This window comes from Myxocyprinus asiaticus, chromosome 8 (assembly GCF_019703515.2).
Source record: "Myxocyprinus asiaticus isolate MX2 ecotype Aquarium Trade chromosome 8, UBuf_Myxa_2, whole genome shotgun sequence".
Taxonomy (NCBI): Eukaryota; Metazoa; Chordata; class Actinopteri; order Cypriniformes; family Catostomidae; genus Myxocyprinus; species Myxocyprinus asiaticus.
Genome location: NC_059351.1, coordinates 53,445,754 through 53,470,041, shown reverse-complemented (window position 1 = coordinate 53,470,041; position 24,288 = coordinate 53,445,754). Strand labels below are relative to the sequence as shown.

General features: G+C 37.8%; 1 protein-coding gene and 1 long non-coding RNA gene across 2 annotated transcripts in view; one reads left to right on the top strand and one right to left on the bottom strand.

Moving 5' to 3' along the window:
* Window positions 1-20,172, bottom strand: part of LOC127444817 (uncharacterized) — an 82,903-nt gene extending 62,731 nt beyond the window's left edge. Inside the window, exons 1-7 of the mRNA XM_051704357.1 lie at window positions 20,064-20,172; window positions 18,602-18,873; window positions 18,338-18,460; window positions 10,313-10,435; window positions 10,049-10,171; window positions 9,785-9,907; window positions 1,995-3,875 (exon numbers count right to left, since the gene is read on the bottom strand). Of these exons, the coding sequence (XP_051560317.1) occupies window positions 1,995-3,875; window positions 9,785-9,907; window positions 10,049-10,171; window positions 10,313-10,435; window positions 18,338-18,460; window positions 18,602-18,798 (2,570 nt within the window). The 5' untranslated portion in view covers window positions 18,799-18,873; window positions 20,064-20,172. The remainder of the gene's footprint in view (window positions 1-1,994; window positions 3,876-9,784; window positions 9,908-10,048; window positions 10,172-10,312; window positions 10,436-18,337; window positions 18,461-18,601; window positions 18,874-20,063) is intronic.
* Window positions 20,173-20,223: 51 nt separating this feature from the next.
* LOC127445486 (uncharacterized) lies at window positions 20,224-24,265 on the top strand. Its single transcript, XR_007897999.1, has 2 exons — window positions 20,224-21,833; window positions 22,303-24,265. It is a non-coding gene; the product is annotated as an uncharacterized LOC127445486 (long non-coding RNA).
* The last annotated feature ends 23 nt before the right edge of the window (window positions 24,266-24,288 follow it).

Genomic DNA, 24,288 nt, shown 5'->3' with positions numbered 1-24,288 from the left:
TCTCAATCGCGCATTTCTTTTTTCACAAGCACGAGCGAAACAGCATTAGATGTCTTTGGTGAGTCCCACACTGTCACGGATTTCATAAAAACTTTTGATGCCTTTTACCCTTGTATTTTATTTATCCTTTACATCTGTGAAGACAGCAGCTCTGGTGTATATATCTCTCATACTGTACGCCTCTTTGATCACTTGATCAATGGTGTATTTGCAAAACAAACTGAAATCTTTAATGACAGATTTCGTATCCAGGCAAACAAAAGACATGGGTTCCACCCGCGTACATTAACAATAGCGTGCACAAGCTGAGGTCAAATTTAGCTCAATTTGCCTTATAAATGATGAGCAAGTGTAAGCTGTTGCATGCTAGAATCCTAGAGTGATCAGCAGGTCTGCTAAGAACAAGCAACCTCTTCTTGACAATAGTTGTATTAACATCATAAACTGAATGCAATCTTTACATAATCCCTTTTTCAAAGAAATAAAATCAATCCTCAGTCTTGTCCGACAGGCCGCATTCAACGATACAGAGGGCCGAATACGGCCCACGGGCCGCCAGTTGCCCATCCCTGCCCTAGGACCTTAACACTAATTTCAGTGGACTCAATATGTTTATATACATCAAATCTATTATTAATACCTACCCCTTCATGCACATCTGAGAATTAATGGCAACACAATAGTATATGCCACACATCACTGCATGTTATGTATACTATATACACTGTGCTTAATTCAATTCAGTGCAATTGCTTCTAAATGTTCAGTTTGTGTATTGTGTAACATGCAAACTGTGTAAACTTCTAGGGCTGGGCGATATGTCTTAAAAGATCTCGACATTTTTCAGCCTACTAACGATATTCGATATACATCTAAATAAATATGTATTTGCTCTAAAATGGCTCAAAAGTTGTTGTTTTTTAATCAGAGGAACCATAATTTCATCGAAACAGCCCTTGCAGCCAAGTACATTCAATATTTTAAAGACATTAAATAAAAATTATTGATTGTGCAGCCCTGAAGGATCGTGAAATTAGTCTACTGATGCGCTCTTTATGAAACTTAATGGGCAAATTAAAGCACATTAAAATCATCGCGATATTTACGATACTGGTCAACTTTACATCGTCAGCAAAATTATCTTGATTATATCAATAATATTCTATATATTGTCCAGCTCTATATACATCTGTGTATTGTTATTCCGTATATTGTTGTTCTGTACACTGTTATATTGTTATTCTGTACTTTATTATATTGTCATTCTGTACATTGTCATTGTTTTCTGTACATTGTTATTTTGTTGAGTGTACTTAAACTTACTGTAGTTACATGTATGGCTGCAATGTCTGGACCACACACATAAGATTTTCACACATCATTTCACTTGTGCAATGGCATAGTGACAATAAAAGTAAGTTGAGTTGAGTTGTAAAGCTGCTAAGAAACCATGTGTGATGTAAAATGCGTCGTACATATAAAAATGACTTGGCATGTCAGGCGAAATCAAGTCTTTTCTGATTGTAGCCATGGCAACATGCGCACCTAAAACAGCAACATGAGCAGCGCATTGTCTGTAAAAAGCTTCCCTCAATATGCACAATAAACATTCAGTGATTTAGCGCTCACCATGTCCCGTGTGAAATGGCTTTTAGTTTTGAGGAAGGGAACAAGGAAGAGCAAATTACATTGTAGGTTGACCACTCAGTAGATGTGGGCGTGTCGCGAACATCCGCCTGTGCAATCAAATAATCTAACTTATACTTACTTCATGCGCTTGAATGAAAAACAAGAAATCGAGCTTAATTATTGTTTTTTCTATTTCTTACATGAAACGAAAAAATGAAAAAAGTGTTTTTCCAGTTTTGCCCATTTCTTTCTATAGGAAGAATTAGTAAATGGTTAGTTTATTGGTTATTCTGTTTGGAGATAAAAATTAGAAAACTTTTATCTGAAAGTACACGGACATTAAAAGCATATAATTAATTACTCACAGAGCTTTCCTGGAGTTGCTCACAGCTGGTATCAGTCTTCTTCTACCCTCCTCTGATGTGTTGTATTTCTTCAGGTCCAGCTCATCCAGCACCTCCTCTGACATCTGAAGCATATAGGCAATTGCTGAACACTGAGCAGGAGTGAGTTTATTTTTTATTGAGTTTTTGTCTGATTTCAGAAACTTATGAATCTCTCTGTACAGAGTCTGATCTTTCATCTCCAGCTGACAGAGGAACAGATTGATGGATTGATCAGCTGAGAGACGCTTGTCATTCTTTACTGCATTTTTAATGTACTTTGTTGTTTTCTTGATGTCCTCTGATGTGTCCTCATTGTGTGTCAGTAGATCCTGTAAGAGTCTCTGATTGGACACCAGTGAGATGCCCAGCAGGAATCGCAGGAAAAGATCCAGGTGTCCATTTGCACTCTGCAGGGCTTTATCTACTGCTCTTTTATGGAGATTATGCAATGAATCAAAAAGTGCTTCTTTAGTGCTACATAAATAGCAGTAAAATACATTGAAAGCAGCCAGAAACTCCTGAAAGCTGAGATGTATGAAGCAGTAGACTTTCCTCTGATGAATCACAGATTCCTCCTTAAAGATCTCAGTGCAGATCCCAGAATACACTGAGGCGTCAGTGACGTCTATGCCGCTCTCTCTCAGGTCCTCCTCATAGAACATGACATTGCCCTTCATCAGCTGTTTGAAAGCCAGTTCAGCAAGTTTCACAATCACTTCACTGTTGGACTGCAGGAGTTTCTCTGGATCTCTCTCTTCATACTTCTGATTCCTCATATTGATCTGAATAAGCAGGAAGTGGATGTACATTTCAGTCAGAGTTTGAGGGATTTCTGCACTGTCATCTTGTTTAAGAATGTTTTGAAGCACAGTGGATGAAATCCAACAGAAGACTGGTATGTGGCACATGATGTGGAGGCTTCTTGCTCTTCTAATGTGTGAGATGATTCTGCTGGCTTGATGCTCATCACTGATTCTCTTCCTGAAATATTCCTCCTTCTGAGGGTCATTGAATCCCTGAATTTCTGTCACACGCTTGATGTATTTGGAGGGGATCTGATTGGCTGCTGCTGGTCTGGAGGTGATCCAGATGAGAGCAGAGGGAAGCAGATCTCCTTTGATGAGGTTTGACATCAACACACTCACTGATGAAGTCTCAGTCACATCAGAAACTTTCTCACTGTCTGAAAACATCAGTGGAATTCTGCTTTCATCCAGACCATCAAAGATGAACACAACTTTACACTCATCATAAATCTTTGTGTCCAGATCATGAAGTTCAGGATGAAAGTCCAGCAGAAGTTTGTGAAGACTGTACGGCTCATCTTTAATCAAGTTTAGTTCTCGAAATGGAAGCACAAACATGAAATCTACATCCTGATTGGCATTTCCCTCGGCCCAGTCCAGAATGAACTTCTGCACAGAGACTGTTTTTCCAATTCCAGCGATGCCTTTAGTGAGAACAGATTTTATTTGGTCTTTTCTCTTCTCACATCCTGGTTCAGGTAAGGGTTTAAAGATGTCATTGCAGTAGATTGGAGTGTCTTGTAAATGTTGAGTTCTGGCTGTTTTCTCCATGTGTAAAACCTCATGTTCTTCATTCACCCCTTCACTCTCTCCTTCTATGATGTAGAGCTGTGTGTAAATCTTGTTTAGGAGGGTTTGATTCCCTTGTAGTTTGATTCCCTCAAATAAACTCTCATACTTGTTCTTCATGCTGGTTTTGTGTTGGTCTTTGACTCTCTGCAGGACATCATGGTGAGAATCCTGATGCAGGCCTTCAGTCTTCTCCTGCAGGTCAGATCCTGTGTTGTGCTGCCTGATGTGGGTCTGACAGGACTTTGTCTCATTCATCTCCCACCTGCAGAGAAAAAAAAGACAGTGGGCCTCATTCACTTACTACAAACATTTTCACTAAGAAATCATGATTCATAAATAAGTTGGCACTAAAATGTATTCTAAATTTACAGAAGAACGTAGAGCCAACTGAAACCACAAGTACGCAAAAATCACATACTCCCGGTGTCCTTATAAACATGGAATAAGCATGAAATGAATTAAATTATTCACAATATAATATAATATAATATATATATATATATATATATACACACACACACACACACACACACACACATACTGTATATACACACACAAACATATGTGTATAAAATAGTCTTAATATATAGTCTTGTTTCAAAATAACAAAAGTGATGTCTGTTTGTGTGCTGCTGGTCAATGGTGGTGTTTGAAGTGCACAATTCATGACACAATTCCGGCAATTTGCAGCGATTCTAACTCTTATAAGGTGCCGGTACAGTATCCTGTTCTCGAAACGATCTGGCGAAGGGGCAGAACCTCAACTGAGTTCTTCCCACGTGAACTGAATGATGAGGCACAGGTTAATAGTCCTGCGCAAGCAGCACTCCAAGCATGCCTTCAATTCATCCAACATCTACATTAAGTAGTACATATTATAAAAATCATTATAAATTGTATTAATGTAACGCACTGGAGTCATGAAACGCTATACGAGTGAAGGCCGCTTAGTGGCGAGCTCCTCCTTTTAATCATTATTAACTGGTAAGAACTGAAATAGTTTTGATTGTTAAACAGTGCTAGGAGTGTAGGATGTCTGCCTGTGTGGACATTAAAAGCCCTTTACATTAGAAAATCTCGACCGACATGGAGGGCCTTGCAGAGACACGTCGAGAGACCAAATCTGTGGAGGTGAGACCTTCCACCTTTATCACAAGAATAGACATTTAAAAGTGATTCAAGTTTCAAGAAGAGGCTGAGAATGAGCTGCAGGCTAACCCACCTATCACCAAATCTAAAATAGACCAGGTGTGGGATAAATAGAGGAAATGGAAAATCTAAGCAGACGTAATAATATTCATTTAGTTGGAATCCCAGAGGGAAAGGAATGTCAAGATATGGTCAAGTTTTGGATGGGCTCATTCAGAATTTGATCGACACAGCGGGACACCAACTTGAGATAGAATGTGCACACAGAGCTCTCAGTCAGCTTACTAAAACAGGTGACTGGCCCCAACCCATTCTGGCAAGATTCTTGTGGTCGGCAGACAGAGACTTAATTCTACGAGTGGCGAGGACATTGATTTGGTTTTTGTATCTTTTAAGCCCAGCCACATCGTACAATTTTCTGATTCAGTCTGGGAGGGTTTGTTATTCTGTTGGCTGCCCACAGTAGTGTTATTATGGTTAACGAAAACTAAAATTAAATCTAATTAAAATAATTTTTGTTGACTAAAATAAAAAGAAAAACTGAAATTATTGGAAAAAACTGAAGCTAAACTAAAATAATTTTTCATAACTCCAAAACTAACTAAAATAAAAATGATCTCAAATTCATTTTAGTTTTGGTTTTTGTTACACTAGGGTGAATATGGGCAAAGTGGGACACTTTTGAAAATGTTACTTGACAGTTTGAATTGTAATCACTTTGTAATCTTGTTGCTCTGGTGTCGCAGAAAATCTTGTGAGCATGCATGGACCATTGGATTTCCGGGGGATGGACACCAGTTGAGACTGTAATGCATGGGGTTGAAGCGCATATTTTTTCTGTTTTGTGGGTTATTCAGGATTTTATGGTTACATCAATTTTGGAAAGTGGTCTATATAATTTTGCCTTGGGTACACAATTTTTCTTTGCATGTCAATATGTCACACTTTAATACAGGTAAAATTTTTCTTTCCACATGGAATGTTAATGGGCTGGGGCACCCTATAAAAAGGTTGTATCTTTTCTTAAGCATAAAAAATATAATATATTGTTCCTTCAAGAAACCCACCTTTATTCACAGGAAGCTTGAAAACTTGGCAGGGCATGGGGTGAGTATGTTTTGCAGTGTTGGTTCAAGTAAGAGCAGGGGAGTCATCACACTGATAAACAGCATTGACAATTGAAATGTCTCAAACAGATTAACGACAATTTAGGAAGAGTCATTATTATTCTGGCTGAAATACTGGGGCAAAATCTTATATCGTGCTAAAAAGTGAATTACACTACAAACTACAAAAAGAACATGTGATGCTCATAATAGTGTTTTCCGTGTATGAATCAAGGATCTCTAAAGACATGAGCAGTTTGTGTCTCTATGCCTGCACAACACCGGCTCCACACATTCACAAGCACTCACATTTAAAACGCTGTACATGCAAACCATCTATCTCATTAAATAACAGCTTTTGCTGTTACATAATCTCACTAGGACATGACGTGATTTTAATCTGTGCACTGAATGTTTAGGAAATGACATTTGTACATCAGATGGCATCGGTTTTTGGTATCGGAGCATTTTACGAGTACAGGTACCAGTGCATAAGCATGGTATCAGACCCGATTCTGATTCCAGCGTTTTTAACTGCACCATTCTTTAATAACAGTTCCTTTGCAAAGCTTGAATCGTATAATGACTGGTTCAAAAGCAGTCCACGCACATACATAGTCCATCTCATGATGAATAGACAAACACACAAAGGTGCACTGAGGCGCAGATCGCCGAAAACATATCCAAATGGTCAAAGATGTCCAGCTAGTCCATGTTTACACCAACACCAACACCAACATACACCAATGATTAAAGTTAGCGCAGATGAGCAAAAGAACAGAATGTTGAGCAGTTTGTGTTCAGTACAGCAAGAGGCAGAGCAGATAAACGAATCTCATTTTTCGAGTTGTACCTTGACTCTGCGTCATTTAAAGCTGTGCGATAAACATGACAATGATAAAAGATGTCTGTCTAATGCATGTTATATGCACAAAAAAAATAAAACAAACAAAAGTTACAAATAGTCCAGATGGGTCCCCTTTCATGTTTAGAAATAGTTGTCACACTAGGTCTGTCTCTCTCCCACTCTGTTTAACAATATGAATTGAACGTCAGTGGGTGGGGCCAAGGGTGCGATGACACATGTTGTGGAGCATGTAAATACAACTGACAAAAAGATCTATGCCTAGCCTCCATAGAATTATTAATGCTTTCTCCAAATTTTCAGGATACAGGGTGAACTGGTCTAAATCGGAAGCTCTTTCTCTGACAGCATACTGTCCTACCACAACTTTCCAACCCGGCACCTTTCAATGGCCCAAGCAAGTCATTAGGTATTTAGGCATTTTATTTCCAGCAAATTTTTTAGATTTAGTTAAGAGTTAATTTTGACCAATTAATGAAAAGGTTCTCGTGTGATGTTGATAGGTGGGCTTCACTACATCTGTCTATGGCTGGGAAGGTCAATGATATAAAAATGAATTGTATCCCCAAATTCAATTATATACTGCAGTCTCCCTCTTGAAGTTCCTCTTTCTTATTTTAAACAATTTGATAGAATATCTAAGACTTTTATTTGGAATGGTAAATGACATCGGTTGCATTTCAGTAAGTTACATAGACCAATTGACAAAGGAGGTTTAGGCCTCCCCAAAATTTTGTTTTATTACTACACTTTTAATCTTAAAACACTTGGCCCATTGGTCTCTTCCACCAGCGAGAACCCCTCTTTGGTACAACATTGAACAAGCGGTCCTTGCCCCAATCTCACCATTGCAAAGTCTTTCTATTAAATTTCAGAGAGAAGTGAAAATACATCTGATTATTTCACACTTACAGTCAGTATGGACAAAGGTTTCTCTCATTTCAATATTGATATCATATGGCTCAAGCATATGGCTGAACCCCAAATTATGTATTAACAAGTCCCTTATTTGCTGGAAAGAATGGATGGGATTTCTAGGTCTCAATTTTTCAGGTATTTACAGCCATTAAAGAGCACCTATTATGGTTTTTAAACGTGCCTAATTTTGTTTTAAAGGTCTCATACAATAGATTTACATGCATCCAAGGTCAAAAAACACTTTCATTTGCTCATAATTTAAATTGCAGCATTACATTTTTTTCCCCAGTGTCAAAAACGACTCGTTCAATGATCCGTTCTAAAGGATTCATTCTAAACTCCTCCTTTCAGAGAGTCTACACTGCTCTGATTGGTCAGATGTCCCAGTCTGTTGTGATTGGTCTACCGTTTAGTGTAGTGTTTGAGGGCGGGTCAAAGCTGTTCGCGAGCAGCCAAACAAGACCAGACGCTTTTTTTGTTACCAAATTACGTAGGTTAGTACTCGTTTCAGGTGTTCAGAATCGGTTCTTTCTTTTGGGAGTCAATAACTCCAATTGTCATGCACTTTGATTTTTTTTTACTTTGCAGACTTTTTTACATTCACAAACAGCTATATAACATACTACATGAAAGGTAATATTTGAAAAACCATAATAGGTGCTCTTTAACTTTAAACTATTTTTGGTGGTAGTACACAACCCCCTAAAGCTGCAGACACTCTTTATATGGTGCTCACAGCCTTTGGAAAGGGTCATGAAGCATCAGTGTATTACTCCTCCTTGATTCAGAGTCTTGGTGTTGGGGCCCTAACAGCTCTTAAGAGGTTATGGGAAAGAGATTTTAACTTGGTATTGGAGGACAGGGAATGGGAAAGAATTGAAAATAAATTTAAAACTATGACTAGGGATGCAAGGGTCTGCCTTATTCAGTTTAAGGTCTTGCATTGTTTCTACTGGACTCCCTCTAGTTTGTTTAGGCTTGGTTTAAAAGACACCTACCTGCTGGCAATGGCAGTCATGCTCTGTGGTTCTGTGCTAAGATTCAAAAATTCAGTGTTAGAGTCCAGAATTTTATTTGTGAGGCTTTGGGTACTCATATTTAATTCTGCCCTAGACTATGTTTATTGGGTGATGGGGCGGTTATTAATGTAGGTGACAAATATACTAAAAGCTGGGTCCAAACTAGTGTAATGATTAGCAGACAGATAATTCTTAGAGGATGGAAGTCAAGAGGCGCACCCTCATTTCAAGAATGGATGACTTGGGCAGGGTGGCGGTATTTTAAAAGATGTCATACAAATAGCTTGGCGGATTAGACGTGAATGGTAAGAAATGGCACAACTACTTGACGTTTCTGCAAGGCTCTCAGTGAGGACCATGTGGAGAGAAACATGATTATGGTCAAAATTGTAAATTGTATCCTTTTTGGATTTTTTCTTTTCTCCTTTTCTCTCTTTATTTGTTGATTTTTATATTTGTATTTTCTTAAAATATTTTGCTTCTGTTTATATGCGAGTAACTCAGGCTTTGAACACAGGGATATCTGTTGCGGTTTCGGGTGGGGTTGGGGATTGGGAGGGGGATAGGGAATTAATGGGGGTTAAAAGGGGATAATAGTTGATTCTGTACATATATATTGTGCTTTATTCAGTATCATGTATAAGAATTAATTAAAAAAAGTGCTAATCGCAAAAAAATACTGTACTGCACTGTTTTACAGTGTGATATTTTTTGGCCTTTTTGCTGTGGCGGCATCATTCTCTTCACATTTACAACTCTACAGGTGCAGTGGTGTTGAAAGCCATTATATGGAGATGGTTTGGGCTGTTGTATACAAATTCCTAACTTTTTGCACACATTACATTTAGAAAAATCCAAACATCCTAACATTAGAACGAGGGTAAGAACAAATTCAAGTGCATATGCACGTGTTGTAAATTAGGGTAAATTATACATGCAATTATTAGTGGAGGCGGCCCAATGACCTTTGGAGACCATTAGAGATATTTATGTGAACAAAATCTCCACTACATTAAAAAATAAGTAGTTTGGGTGATTTTTCCAGTGAATTTCATAGAACATGGTTAATCTGAAATGCACTACAGTAAATCAACAACTACATGTTTATACTAACGAAGGGTCAGAGATTACTGCTCCATCCCTAAATTCAGGGGGACGCATCATGGAGTCGTCACTCTTCATAGACACGCAGCTAGGTTCTGGAGATGATTCTCTTTTTCTCGTCCTCCTGGAGATACTGACAAAAGACAAACAAAACAAAATTTTAGACCTGTCTGTTGTTTGTCATTCAATCTCTTATTATCTGTATAGCTTAAATGAACTGTAAATTGCTTTGAATTAAAACGTCTGAGAAATGCATGAACGGTTAGTGTGTTACCTGAGGTCAGAGGTCACTGCTTTATCACTGAATTTAGGGGGAGCATTTATGGAGTTGTCACTCTTCATAGACACACAGCTTGGTTTTGGAGATGATTCTCTTTTTCTCGTCCTCCTGGAGATACTGACAAAAGACAAACAAAACAAAATTTTAGACTTGTCTGTTGTTTGTCATTCAATCTCTTATTATCTGTATAGCTTGAATGAACTGTAAATTGCTTTGAATAAAAACGTCTGAGAAATGCATAAGCGGTTAGTGTGTTACCTGAGGTCAGAGGTCACTGCTTTATCACTGAATTTAGGGGGAGCATTTATGGAGTTGTCACTCTTCATAGACACACAGCTAGGTTCTGGAGATGATTCTCTTTTTCTCATTCTCCTGGTGCTACTGACAAAAGAAAACAAAACTATGTTTCAGACCTATAATCAAATAAAGCATGTAAGGAGTGCTGCTTGAGTGGGAAGAAATTCCTACTGGTGCTCTTTGGATAAGGGAACATCGTTTTAAACACAAAACGAGTAATCCAAGGCAATCAAAGTAGGGTCTACATTTAAAATGCCTTTACTGAATCATGGCTGTAAGGTTAAAAACATTCCACAAACAGATGTGTTGTGGCTTAGAAAGCCTTCATCAGAGTGTGGAAAATTACCTAGTGGGAGGCTCATTAGTCACATGACAATGTCACATGACATGATAGAATTAAATGGAAAGACAATACAAGATATATGTACAGTACATCTACATACATAAAAAAAACTCCATACACGTATCCATACATGCATATACTTACACTTCTGTACATTTTCAAATGTATCTACACTGGCGGCCAAAAGTTTGGAATAATGTACAGATTTAGCTGTTTCAGAAGGAAATTGGTACTTTAATTCACCAAAGTGGCATTCAGCTGGTCACAAAGTATAGTCAGGACATTACTGCTGTAAAAAACAGCACCATCACTATTTGAAAAAAGTCATTTTTGATCAAATCTAGACAGCAGCCATCACTCCAACACCTTATCCTTGAGGAATCATGCTAAATTGATCATTTGGTACTAGAAAATCACTTGCCATTATATCAAACACTGCTGAAAGCTATTTGGTTCATTATATGAAGCTTAACATTGTTTTGTTTTTGAGTTGCCACATTATGTAATAGACTGACATGTCTTAAGGTCAATATTAGGTCAAAAATGGCAAAAAAATAAACAGCTTTCTCTAGAAACTCAGCAGTCAATCATTGTTTTGAGGAATGATGGCTATACAATGCTTGAAATTGCCAAAAAACTGAAGATTTCATACAAAGGTGTACACTACAGTCTTCAAAGACAAAGGACAACTGGCTCTAACAAGGACAGAAAGAGATGAGGAAGAATAGATGTACAACTAAACAAGAGGATAAGTACATCAGAGTCTCTAGTTTGAGAAATAGACGCCTCACATGTCCTCAGCTGACAGCTTCATTGAATTCTACCCGCTCAACACCAGTTTCATGTACAACAGTAAAGAGAAGACTCAGGGGTGCAGGCCTTATGGGAAGAATTGCAAAGAAAAAGCCACTTTTGAAACAGAAACACAAAAAGAAAAGGTTAGAGTGGGCAAAGAAACACAGACATTGGACAACAGATAATTGGAAAAGAGTGTTATGGATCTTAACCCCATTGAGCTTTTGTGGGATCAGCTAGACTGTAAGGTGCGTGAGAAGTGCCCGACAAGACAGACACATCTATGGCAAGTGCTACAGGAAGTGTGGGGTGAAATGTCACCTGAGTATCTGGACAAACTGACAGCTAGAATGCCAAGGATCTGCAAAGCTGTCATTGCTGCACGTGGAGGAATTTTTGATGAGAACTCTTTGAAGAAGTTTAAGAAGTTCAGAATTTTTTTTTTTCAAATTGTAATAGTAATTGTTCACATTATTAATGTCCCGATTATACATTGTGATCAGTTGAATGCCACTTTGGTGAATAAAAGTACCCATTTCCTTCCATAGGAGCAAAATCTGTACATTATTCCAAACTTTTGGCCGCCAGTGTTTATAAATAGCAAGACGTATACCTAATATTCCAAACGTAAAAAAATTAAAAATAAATATGTACATATGTTGCATAACAAGTAAGGGTATACATAAGCAACATTTTTACAAAAAGAAGTGTTGTTAATGTATTAAACATAAATTTAAATACAAAAAGCATAAAAAAGATAATTAGGCCTTAGATAATTACAAATATCCCCATTTAAACTTGGGAATTGAGTAGCTTTCTGTAGAGCCGAGGAGGGCGGGGCCGGGCTGGAATGAGACACACCCGGTCCCCAATCAGCCTGATGGGGTGCGTGAGGGATAAAGGCGGACGGGGACGACAGTTCGAGAGAGAGAGAACTGCAGACAGCTGTACTGTGTGGTTTTGGTTGTGTGTTTAAGTTGTTCATTAAATTATTATTTATATTATTAAGCCGGTTCTCGCCTCCTCCTTTCCACTGAACCCCCTTACACTTTCAATGTATCAATCCAAAAGGATTCCCTCTGTAACAAACTTTTTAACCTATCTGTGCCTCTCATTGAGTTTGGTGTGTTCAATCCCACATATTTTCAGCGTGTTCTTACTTCTATGATCAGCATCTCTATAATGCAAGGCCATGGGGTATCGAGGATTACAGGCTCGAATTGCATTTTTATGTTCTGCCAATCTAGTTTTCAATTTTCTCATTGTCCTCCCAATATAAAAACAACCACAAGGGCATTCTAACCTATACAACAAATGAAGTGTTACATTACAAATGAAGTGTTAAGTAATAAAAAACTCACGACCTGATGTAACATCTATAAAGGTATTTGTATTGATATTGTTATCACAATGATTGCAACTGCCACATCTATAATTTCCAGCTCTAGGGCCTAGCCAGGTTTTCATTTTAAAGATGGGAGATGACTCTTTACCACTCTCCGGAAACTAGTACAAGGTGCAACTGGAAGGGCTTCTCTATGGGAATTATGACTCATCAGAATATTCCAATTTCTTTTGATAATTTGTTTAATTCTTCCTGCCTCCTTACTGTACTGTGTCACAAATACACTCAATTTCTTGTCTTTGGCTTTGTTGCAAGCTTTACTTTACTGATTTGTTTTCAAAATCTTCCTCTGAGTCACAAATACGTTTCAGCCTCTGAAACTGACGAAAAGGAATATTTTCTATCGGCCATTAAGATGGCATTTCGATCTGTTATTTTTCTATACATAGTAGTAGTATGTAAATACCCATTATGGTCTTTAAAATATTCAAATGAAGGAAATACATTTCAGTAGATCAAAATTCCAAACTGATTTTCAAACTGATGTTAGTATTATTCAGATAGGAGTGAACATGCAGTAGCTCTGACCCAGACCATTCAAGTATAATACCATGAATGAATCTACCCCACCACACAATCTTATCCAATTACACATTTAATTCTGAATACACAAATTCTTTTCCTAGAAAATAAGAATTAATTTGCACAATCTGGAGCAAAACAAGCACCTATAACTGTTTCTTTTGTTTGTTTATAAAACTGATCCTGATTGTTATTCAGTGTCCATTCTTCAAGTTGTGAAATAAAGCATTTGTTCTGATGGTCTAATTTCCAAGTAATGCGATGATGTTTCAAGTCCCTCACAGTGATCTATGCTGGTATTAGGGCTGTCAATCGATAAAACAATTCAATCTAATTAATTACACTGTATGTCTTTTAATTAATCGAATTAATCGCAATTAATCAGCTATATACAGTATTTGCTGAGAAAGCCCCTCAAATAACAATATTTAAACATATAATGATTGAATGAATAGTGCAGGATCAATGGAGCAACCCAGCCTGTTCTAAACATAATTCACCATGTAAAAGCTACTTAACATATTAAAACAGTCAGTACATTATTTAAAATAATTAACATGGGGACTTCCGGGAGGTGCCATGTGCGAGTAAGACGTGTGTGATGACAGCTCTGTGATATTTCACTAATATTTCAAGTAAAACTAAATAATATTCAGATTTCACGTCATCATGCTTAGGGTATTTAACTGAGACCACGTCTCAACAATTGAGATGCCGAATAAAACCATGAAACTTGCAGGACTAACGACAGAATCCCCGGGGGCTGCTGGAGACAGTGACGGAGGCAGTGGAGAGGTCTGCTCTGCGGCTAGCAAGACAGTGCTAGATGGAATAGCTTCTCTACGTTCTGACTTTCAGTTATTTAAATCAGAAATCGTTGAGACTATCGACAGGAGACTTGACCACATTTCAATTTCCATTAGATCTGAATTAACTGCCCTCAGCGATGAGAAAGATGTCACTATTTCAGCTGATGATGAATTAGATCACAGCAATTCGGGGTCTAACACCTCTACTTGGGGGGGAGGGGGAGGGGGTTGACCTTTGCCTCATGAAATGTTAAAGGCTTAAATCATCCTGTTAAAAGAGGCAAGGTCCTGTCTCATCTTAAATCACTGAACTCGGATATTATATTCTTACAGGAGACGCACCTTAAAAACAACTCACATGAGGCTGAGAGCCAGGTGGAGAGGTCAGTCTTTCCACTCTTCCTTTTTAGATAAGGTCAGGGGTACTGCTGTTTTAATAAGAAAGGGAGTCCCCTTCAAACACAAGACTATGATTGCTGATAAAGAAGGAAGATTCATCATAGTTGCGGGAAAAATATTCTCCATATCAATGACTCTAGTTAACATTTATGGACCAAACTTTGACGACCCTCGGTTTTTCCAAAAGGTGTTTTCACAGATACTGGATTTGTCCCTTACTCATTTAATCATGGGGGGGATTTCAACTGCATTGTTGACTCATATTTAGACAGATCATCTACTCAATGCGATCATCTACTTAGTGGATATGAAACTGCTGCCACTTACTCTCAATGCTACCTACCATGATATTCTAATCTCTGACCACAACCCTATCGCATTTACACCAATTCACATTACAACTAACCGAAATTTCTCCATCCCAGCCGTTATGGTGGGCGGACCCCTATCTATTAAAAGATATTAAATTTTGCGAATATTTGCGTGTACAACTAAAAAAAAAATGTTATATTAATGATCAACCAAATACACCTCCCTCACTGCTATGGGACACTTTCAAAGCCTATCTACGAGGATGCATCATTTCTTTTAAAGGAGCGAGAAACAAACAAAATAAAGCTGCCCTGCAAAGTCTCGAGAGACAGCTTGCTCTGCTGGATAACGAGAATGCTATAACACCCTCTTTAGAATTACACAAGAAAATATTAAATCTCAGATATCAATACAATAAGATCACATCTGAAAGGTTTTCAAGATCTTTAATGTATATTAGACAAAAATATTTTGAGTTTGGTGAAAAGCCCCACAAGCTGTTATCTAGACAGTTACGTAAACTTGAAAGTGACCGCACAATTAACAGGATTAAATCTGAAATAGGCACGTACGTGTTATCACCTAAAGGAATTAATAATCGCTTTAAACAATTCTATGAATTATCGTATACCAGTGAACCAAGAACTCCTCCATTATGGAGACTTTTTTTTTAAAAGATTGTAATTTACCAACGCTAGATCAAGAAGATAGTGAGTTTCTCGGGGCAGAAATAACGTTAGAAGAGTTCAACAAAACTATAATGTCTTTGAAAGGAGGTAAATCACCTGGTCCTGACGGAATTCCTAGCGAGAGATATATATATATAACGTTTAACGACTTACTTGCCCCCTACATGCTCAGAATGTTTTCTGGGTCTTTGGAGGAGGGATGCCTCCCCCAGTCACTCAACAAGGCAGTAGTCACAGTCCTACCTAAGAAGGGCAAGGACCCAGAGGAGGTTGGGGGCTACAGATCAATCTCCCTTATTAATGCTGACCAAAAACATCTTAGCTAAGTCTCCTGCCACCAGACTTAATACACTTTAGGGGAAGCTAGTGAAGATTGACCAGACCGGCTTTGTTCCAGGCCAGAGCTCCTTTAATAATCTTAGTCACCTGTTCAATGTTCTTTATTCTTCTCAGACCAGCCGTACCGATCTGGTGATTCTGTCCCTTCACGGCGAAAAAGCGTTTGACCAAGTGGAGTGGCCATACTTGTTTGCAGTACTCCAGAAATTCGGCATTGGAGAGAAGTTCATTACTTGGATCAGATTTTATACAATGTCCCCAGGGCACAAATACTCACAAACAGAATCCTGTCACCTTCTTTTGCTCTTCACAGAGGAACGCGACAGGGCTGTCCGCTCTCTCCCCTTCTTTTCGTCCTGGCCATAGAACCCCTGGCAGAAGCAATCAGCTCAGATGAAAAAAAAAATCACGGGTTTTGTACTAAATCTACCATAAAGAAAATCTCTTTGTACGCGGACGACGTCCTGTTATATGTAACCAAACCCACGTTGAGTATTCCCAGAATCTTAGATGTTATTGAACAATTCGGCTCATTCTCTGGTTATAGAATAAACCTAAACAAAAGTGAACTCATGCCAGTCGGGCTTCAAGATCTCTCTCAAATTTCTCAAGTTCCCTTTAAAATTTCTAAAGAAAAGTTCACCTACCTCGGAATCATGGTAGCTCCCTACACGCAGCCAATTACCCCTCCCTTTTAGGGAAATTGCAAAAAAAAATATCCAGTTTTGGAGGACCCTTCCCATCTCGCTGACTGGTAGACCCAACGCTATTAAGATCTATTAAGGTCTTTCTTCTGCAACTGTTATATCTACTACAAAATCTTCCACTATTTCTCCCCAAAACCTTTTTCAAGAAATTAGATTTGATTATTTTGCCTTTTATCTGGAATTATAAAAACCACCGGATTAAGCAAATGCACTTTAGTAAGCCCAAGAGCGAGGGGGTCTAGCACTCCCAAACTTTCATTTCTACTACTGGGCTGCGAATCTGAGAATTATAACAATAACGTTAAACAACAGAAATGGACAACTGGATTGGTTTAGGTTAGATAGTGAGGAGTGTTCCCCATATGACATAGGTTCTGTGATCCACATATACACTGCAAAAAAAACTATCAACAGAGATAACCCTTTCATTAGGAAACAACTCAAAACTCACTTCAGGGTGGAGATGCTCTCTCTATCACTCCCTATAACTGATAATCCCACATTTCCACACTCCCTACTTGACAACGCTTTAACCATTGGAGGGACGCAGGTATCCGCACAGTAGGCGAGCTTTATTCGGAGGGGACTTTTGTCTCCTTCGAAATGATTCAGGAAAAATACAAACTCCACATGAGTAATTTTATTAGGTTCTTGCAAGTCACAAACTATGTACAATCTTATTCAAAAAGGTTTGTAACAGCTGGCCCCTCCTGTCTAGACATTTGACTTAAGGATCATTATGGCAAAGAAAAAATAATTTCCTGCATATATAATACCCTTCAGTCCTCCCAATTACAATTTACGTCCTCAATTAGGGCTGCTTGGGAGGAGGAACTAGAGATGGAGATTCCCAGTGAGCTGTGGGTGGATTGCCTCGAGGAAATTAATCAATGTTCTATAAATTCCAGTCACTGCCTCATCCAATTTAAAATCTTGCACAGACTTCACAACTCAAAGACTAAATTACATAGTATTTTCCCAGATGTTTCTCCGATATGCGATAATTGCAAGGCTTCTGATGCGACCCGACTTCATAGTTACGTGCTTTGTCCTAGCCTTCAAGATTTCTGGCGCAAGACTTTCAACTTCATCTCAGAAGTTGTCAGACATTCTATTGACCCGGACAAGTTTCTAATAGTGTCTGGGGTTCAGAGGCACCAGATTCGATTATCTAATGCTCAACAACAATTTCTTTCATTTTTGTTCAATTTCGATGGGATTTGACTCATCTGAGAAATATCCTCTTTTTAAAATAATATTTGTATTATTAATTCTATTTAAAATATGTAACATTATTATGACAGTAATTTAAGTGCAGCCTCTTTAAAAATATAAAGCCATGAGTAAATGTGTAAAAATTATTATCAGTTTAATGGGGGGAAATATTAACCGACTAGTAATTCCAGTGTCAACTAGTCTTGCACATCCCTAATTAGGACATGTCACGATTTTATTTGATTAATTGTCCATTTCAGTGTAAAATGAGTAACAGAGCATTTTAAAGCAGTCGTGTGTCAATCATTCTGCACGCTGCTACCGGACTGGGTCAATGCTTGTTACTACCGGTACTGCAGAAACACTGGTATTGTTACATCTTTTTTATTTTAGTATCGACTTGGTACCGAAGTACTGGTACTTTTGACAACACTAATGGCTAGTATGTTACCTGAGGCCAGAGGGCACTGCTCCATCACTAAATTCAGGGGGACGCATCATAGAGTCATCACTCTTCATAGACAGACAACTTGATACTGGACATGCTGCTTCCTGACTCTTCCTCCTGTTGATCCTGACAAAAGACAAACAAAACAATGTTTCACATCTATCTGCTGTTTGTCATTCAATCTCTTAATTTCTGTATAGCTTTAATGAACTGTAAGCTGCTTCAGACAAAAATGTCTGAGAAATGTATAAATGGCTATTACGTTACCTGGGGTCTGAGGTCTCTGCTCCATCACTGAATTCAGGAGGACGCATCATAGAGTCGTCGCTCTTCATAGACAGAAAACTTGATGCTGGAGATGCTGCTCTTTGCATCTGATACTCATTAGCACCATATTCTTCTTTTTGCTCGAAGGAACTTGTTTTAGAGGCAGTGCCCTCCTTGCTCTCCTCATTGAGACTCATTTTAGAGGCAGTGACTGGTAAAGTCACTAAAGCCTGGTTTTCCTCTCTCAGACTGTTTAGAGACTGATTTCAGACCTTAATGTGGAAACACAAAGTTAAATAAAAGAAAGATATACTGACAGACTGACTGTCACTCCTAGGTTCTTTTAATAAAAAGTTTGAAAACATAAATAATCTGTGCAGTTTACTTTTTTTTTCTATGTAAACCAGAAAATCGGCAGTTGGACGCCTTTGACACCTGGGACACTGACAAATAAGATTGTCTGAGGTGATAAAAATTAGAAGTCTTTTTAAAATCTAGTTTAAAACACATGACAACTTTGTAGAAATGTCATCTTTTTATCCAAATTAGTTTAATACATTTTGTAAAAAACATTTATAGCACTTTCTATGCTGTTTGTTACACCAAACGTCTTTGATGATTGATAATTCCAGCGGACTAACATTTTCCTAATATTAATCATATTTTAAAACAATTGTTTTACTTCTTTTTTTTTTTTTTTTTTACAGATATGTTAAAAGATTATTCTGCAGAACTCCAAAAAATGTACGCTTTTAATGATAACTTAGGATTCAGAAATTAAAAAAACAATTTTAATTTAAAAAAAAATGTGTCTAAACATAAGAAATGTTATGTATTTGTGAATATTTTTTTTAGATCTGTCCAAAAGATGAGCATCACGTCATTGACCCACTTGCGTTCTGTGCTATTCTTTGCATATCTTGCTTCTTTTTTAGTACAAGACTTTTTCGAGTTTGCAACTTGTAGATCTCTACAACGACGAGAATCTGTATCTCATATTTACAGTAATTCTAGCACAACTACCTTCTAAACTGAAACCAGGTGTTTCTGTCGCACTCAAAAGACGTTGAAGATCCTACACGAATTATGTCAGGCATTATCAATCAATTTGACAAACTCATTGATTTACCATCAACCACTTAATCGGATTGCAGTACTAGAAATATCAAGAAATAATAACACTTTACATGATTACGTTTAGTCTACAAAATATAATAAACTAAAACAATTATCTAAATTTCACCAGTCTGTGTAAATGTCAAAAGAGAATATTATTATTATTATTATTTTATTATTAAATTAAACTTGAATCATCGACGTTTCCACCATTTTGGTTACCTCAGGTAGTTTACACATTCGTTATATCAAGAATCGGCATGAAATCACCTGTAAAGAACTGCAGAAAACGGACCTAATTTTTATATGACTACATTGTCGTATGGAAAATAACTTCTGAACCTACCACAAAATACTGGCGTTTAAATGCAGTGTTTCTTGTTAAAGTCTCGGAATGGCGTCTCTTATTCTTTTTCACTTTCGGTTTTGGTTCCCTGGACATGGTCACGACATGGGTGGGACTTCCGCCGGAATTTGTTCTATAGCATTCTCTAGCTCTGACTGCAGTCAGTTTAGACCCTGTTTACAGCTGGTAATAAGACGAGTTTCTGATTATCCTTACGCAAACGGTCAGCGCTAAATATAACTGTAAACGGGTTGCAAAATATTTTGTGACTGGGTCACAAAAACACAAACAGATGTAGTCACAAACCACATCGCATTTGAGGTTTAAAACGCCGTCCTGATTCATCCCGGATGGCAGCGAAGCACCACCTCTCACCTGTCAATCACCCGCCAAACAGAGTTTAAACTTACATGCGGATTTAAAAGTAAATAACCGTCTGATTAGAAAACTTGAAAAAGCGATTACATACCCAGGATCGAGAACTTCACGGCTGTTCCTCAGTGTGTCTGATATCAACGTGCAGGGTGACAAGATGGCAAGCACACACATCTGAAGCTGAACTAACACATATACTTCACTTAAACAACCAATAATTTTGCACGATATGTTGTGTTTGTGCTTAGATTAACTCTAAGTGCTTTCTTTGTCTTCATGACTTTTTTGGAGTTTATTATTGTTCAGTAACACACTGATATAGTGATTGATGTATGTCTTCATGAAATCATACACGCTTTCCTCAAAATCCCAACACCACAACGAAAGAATGGACATACGCCGCAACAACAGTTGTGTTTACTTGACAATGGAAATAACACCCATATTTCTTGCTAAGCATCATGGGATGTAGGAAAAAGGTGTATACACATCTGCTTGTAACAGGGAATCAGGGTTCTATAATCATAAATCATGCACGTTGATTATGCACAACTACTTTCAGTGTACATGGTCTGATTATCTCCATTAAGTTCAGCTGATGCTTCACATTTTCTACTTAAATCTCAAACTCTTTCATTAATTCACTTCAGATGCCAGTCGAGATCTCTTTTAAAGGGGCAGTTTCAATAGTTGCTGTGTAGTCTCAGTCGTCACGCCCACGGAACTTTGGCTGAACGTCTGATGCATATGGCACACTTAACTGGAAACACTTCAGGAGTTTCGAAGTCATCATCTGATTGGTCGGATTCTACAGGATTTCCGGGAGACATGAGTGTCGCGTTCTGTAATGGTCCGCCTGGAAACAAAGCAAAGCTGTCTGATCGAAGAAGAAAAGCTGTCGTGTTTACATGGGTGAGAATGAGCATTTATCAAGATCAGCTAAACGCTGGATTCTCAAAAGTATGCGAGGTTCATGGCATAGACTCTTTAAAAGACGTCCAAGAGATTTGCTTGAGGCATTTAGTGAATCCAAAAGAGAGATTTTAACCTGTGTGCCGACGGGATTTGGCAAGAGTATTATTTTCCAAGCCTGGCCGACCCTTTGCCAGCATTTGGAAGGATTCCCTACTGATCCAGTTTTAGTAGTTGTGTGCCCCCTCATATCGATCATGGAAGATCAAGTTAAGTACCTAACTGAGAAGGGGATATCAGCCGCATATGCGGGTAAGCATGAAAGAACAGACGCTGACATTGCAGCTGGCCGATTCAGTCTTGTGTTTGGTCTCCAGAATTGCTTGTAGGTGATAAAAAGTGGAGAGATATGCTCCAAACAGATGTTTACCGGGAGCGTCTTATAGGTATGGCTGTTGACGAAGTGCACACCGTTGTACAATAGTAAGTAATGGAATTCTTCATTCAGATGCTATTTGGTTTTAGTGGAAATATCAGTGTGAATACTTAAAAAAATAACCCACAAAACATGTTTCTTGCTTAAATCTTGCCTTTACATTTTTTGCTGCTTTTAAAGTTTGTAATTTATTGTTTGTGGGTATGCGTACAATTACAGTTGTATTATAAAATGATTAGTATTAAAAGTTGTGTTTTATAGTACTGTGACCAACAATATATTAGTTACTATATCTATGTATGTTTTAAGGAATTCCTATATCTTATGCTTTGATAATTCAATGGCAGTGGTCCTGTGATTAGTCACACTATTATTTTAAGAGAGCTTTACATGAACTGTTAAACATTTTTAACTAAAAAAGGACAAATACATTGCATAAATACATGTTAGTAATGAAACACGTTGTAGTGACAACAACAAAAATAATAACAAATGCTTTGTGTGTGTCTGCTGCAGGGGGGAACACCATGGCAGTGATGCCCCATTCAGAAAGTGGTGTGGTTTGGTTGGTGAGCTCAGATCCCTCCTGCCCGTCTCCTTACCAGTGCTGGCCCTAACTGCTACAGCGTCTTTGTCAACATGAAAGAAAATAATGAAGCACTTAAGACTACAGGAGTGCTTGGAAGTTGTCAGAAGCCCCGATCGGAGCAACATCAGACTTGCAGTTAAAAAAGTGTCTTCTGATGCAGCAAATACATTTTCCTGGCTTGTCAACGAACTTGTGGTTAAGGGTCCACACACTGCACGTACTATCATTTATTGCAAAACAATATCTGACTGTTCAATGCTGTTTTTTTGCTGTGTTCCTTGCCTCCCTTGGACAAAGAGCAGTACATCCACCTGGTGCTAGTAATGTGTCATCCAACAGAAATTGTTGACATGTTTCATTCAATGACATCAGACAGTATGAAAAACCACATCATTCAGGCTCTCGGAGACCCTCAGTCTGTCCTCAGAGTGGTGTTGGCAATGTCGGGAGTGGATTTAAAAAATGTACAATATGTAGTTCAATATGGGCCACCAAAAGACATTGAAACATACATGCAAGCGTATGGGAGAGCAGGGAGAGATGGCTCTATGTCCCATTCTCTCATTCTGTATCATGGAAAGCAGCTAATCGGCATTTCAGAAAAAATGCGTGAATATGTCAGTAATGACAGTTCCTGCAGTTGAACTCAACTGCTGTACTTGTTTGATGGGGAGCTTGTGCAGCCCCTTGCAGTAAAACATGGCTGCTGTGACAATTGTGCTAAGATGTGTCAGTGCAAGGACAGTTGTGATGGTAATGCCAGTGACCTGGAACTTCTGCAAAGCCAATTGCACACAAACTGAGAACTGTCAGCGATCATCAAACAGAATCACTCCGTCAGATGTTGATGGACAGGCTTGAGGGAGACGTGGATCATGGACTATGTGGAAATATTTCAGTTTACCACACATTGCAGGAACACTACTCAACAAAAGACAAGCATGAGAGAGACCCTGCAGTCATGTGAGACACTGTTTTGCATTGATGACATAACTTGCCGAGTTCATGTGTACGATCTTAAATCAAGCCAAGACCATTCTTGAAACTATAATGGATGTGTTCGAAGACTGTGAATCAGACGTTGACAGCAACTGTGCTGATGATGTCAAATGTAAGATGCAGCTTAATTTCTTATATTTTCCCGTACTTCAGTACTATTTGATTTCAAAACTGAAAGTGAAATGTTAGTTGTCACTGTCAACATGTTGACTTTTTTTTTTCTTTTTTTTTTTTTTAATCTTAAGTATTTTGGCATTCTTCATTTAATTACACTGCCGTTATAAAAGAGATTGAACCATTATATTTCTGGTAAGCCGTTTACATCTAATTATAATTATCTTAATCAAAAAGGATAACACCTTTTGAGCAGATTCACTCTTAATTTACTGATTTTTTTTTTTGTTTGTTTTTTTTTCCATTTGTATACATATGTTTGTCCCGGTACAAACAATACATTTACTGTAAAATACTTTATTTTCAGTGGAGAAAATGTTTTCAGTCATGCATTACTTTTCTATGTAAAATATTAATGTAAAGCAATGTAAAGGTTAAATGTGTAAACCTCTTTTAATTTTGTCATTGCTATTAATGAAATGCTGGAGACATTGCTGTATATTTGTCAGAATTGTAGAAGTATTTATTAGTTGTAAACATAAAAATTTACATTTTTGCATTTTTATAATCTTAAGTTAATATTCAGCATCAACATTCAAAAAACTAACACTGTGAAACACTTTACATTTCCAGGTTTTTAATTGTTGTTATTTTCTTCATTTATTTACATAAACAACAAACTGCCCTGTATTCTAAAAAAATATAGAAGCAAAATTACCCCCCAAAAAATGTCAATATAAAAATCTAATTAAAGTCCAAAGATTCTATGTGACCAGATCCAAGTTCTACGTGACCTTTAT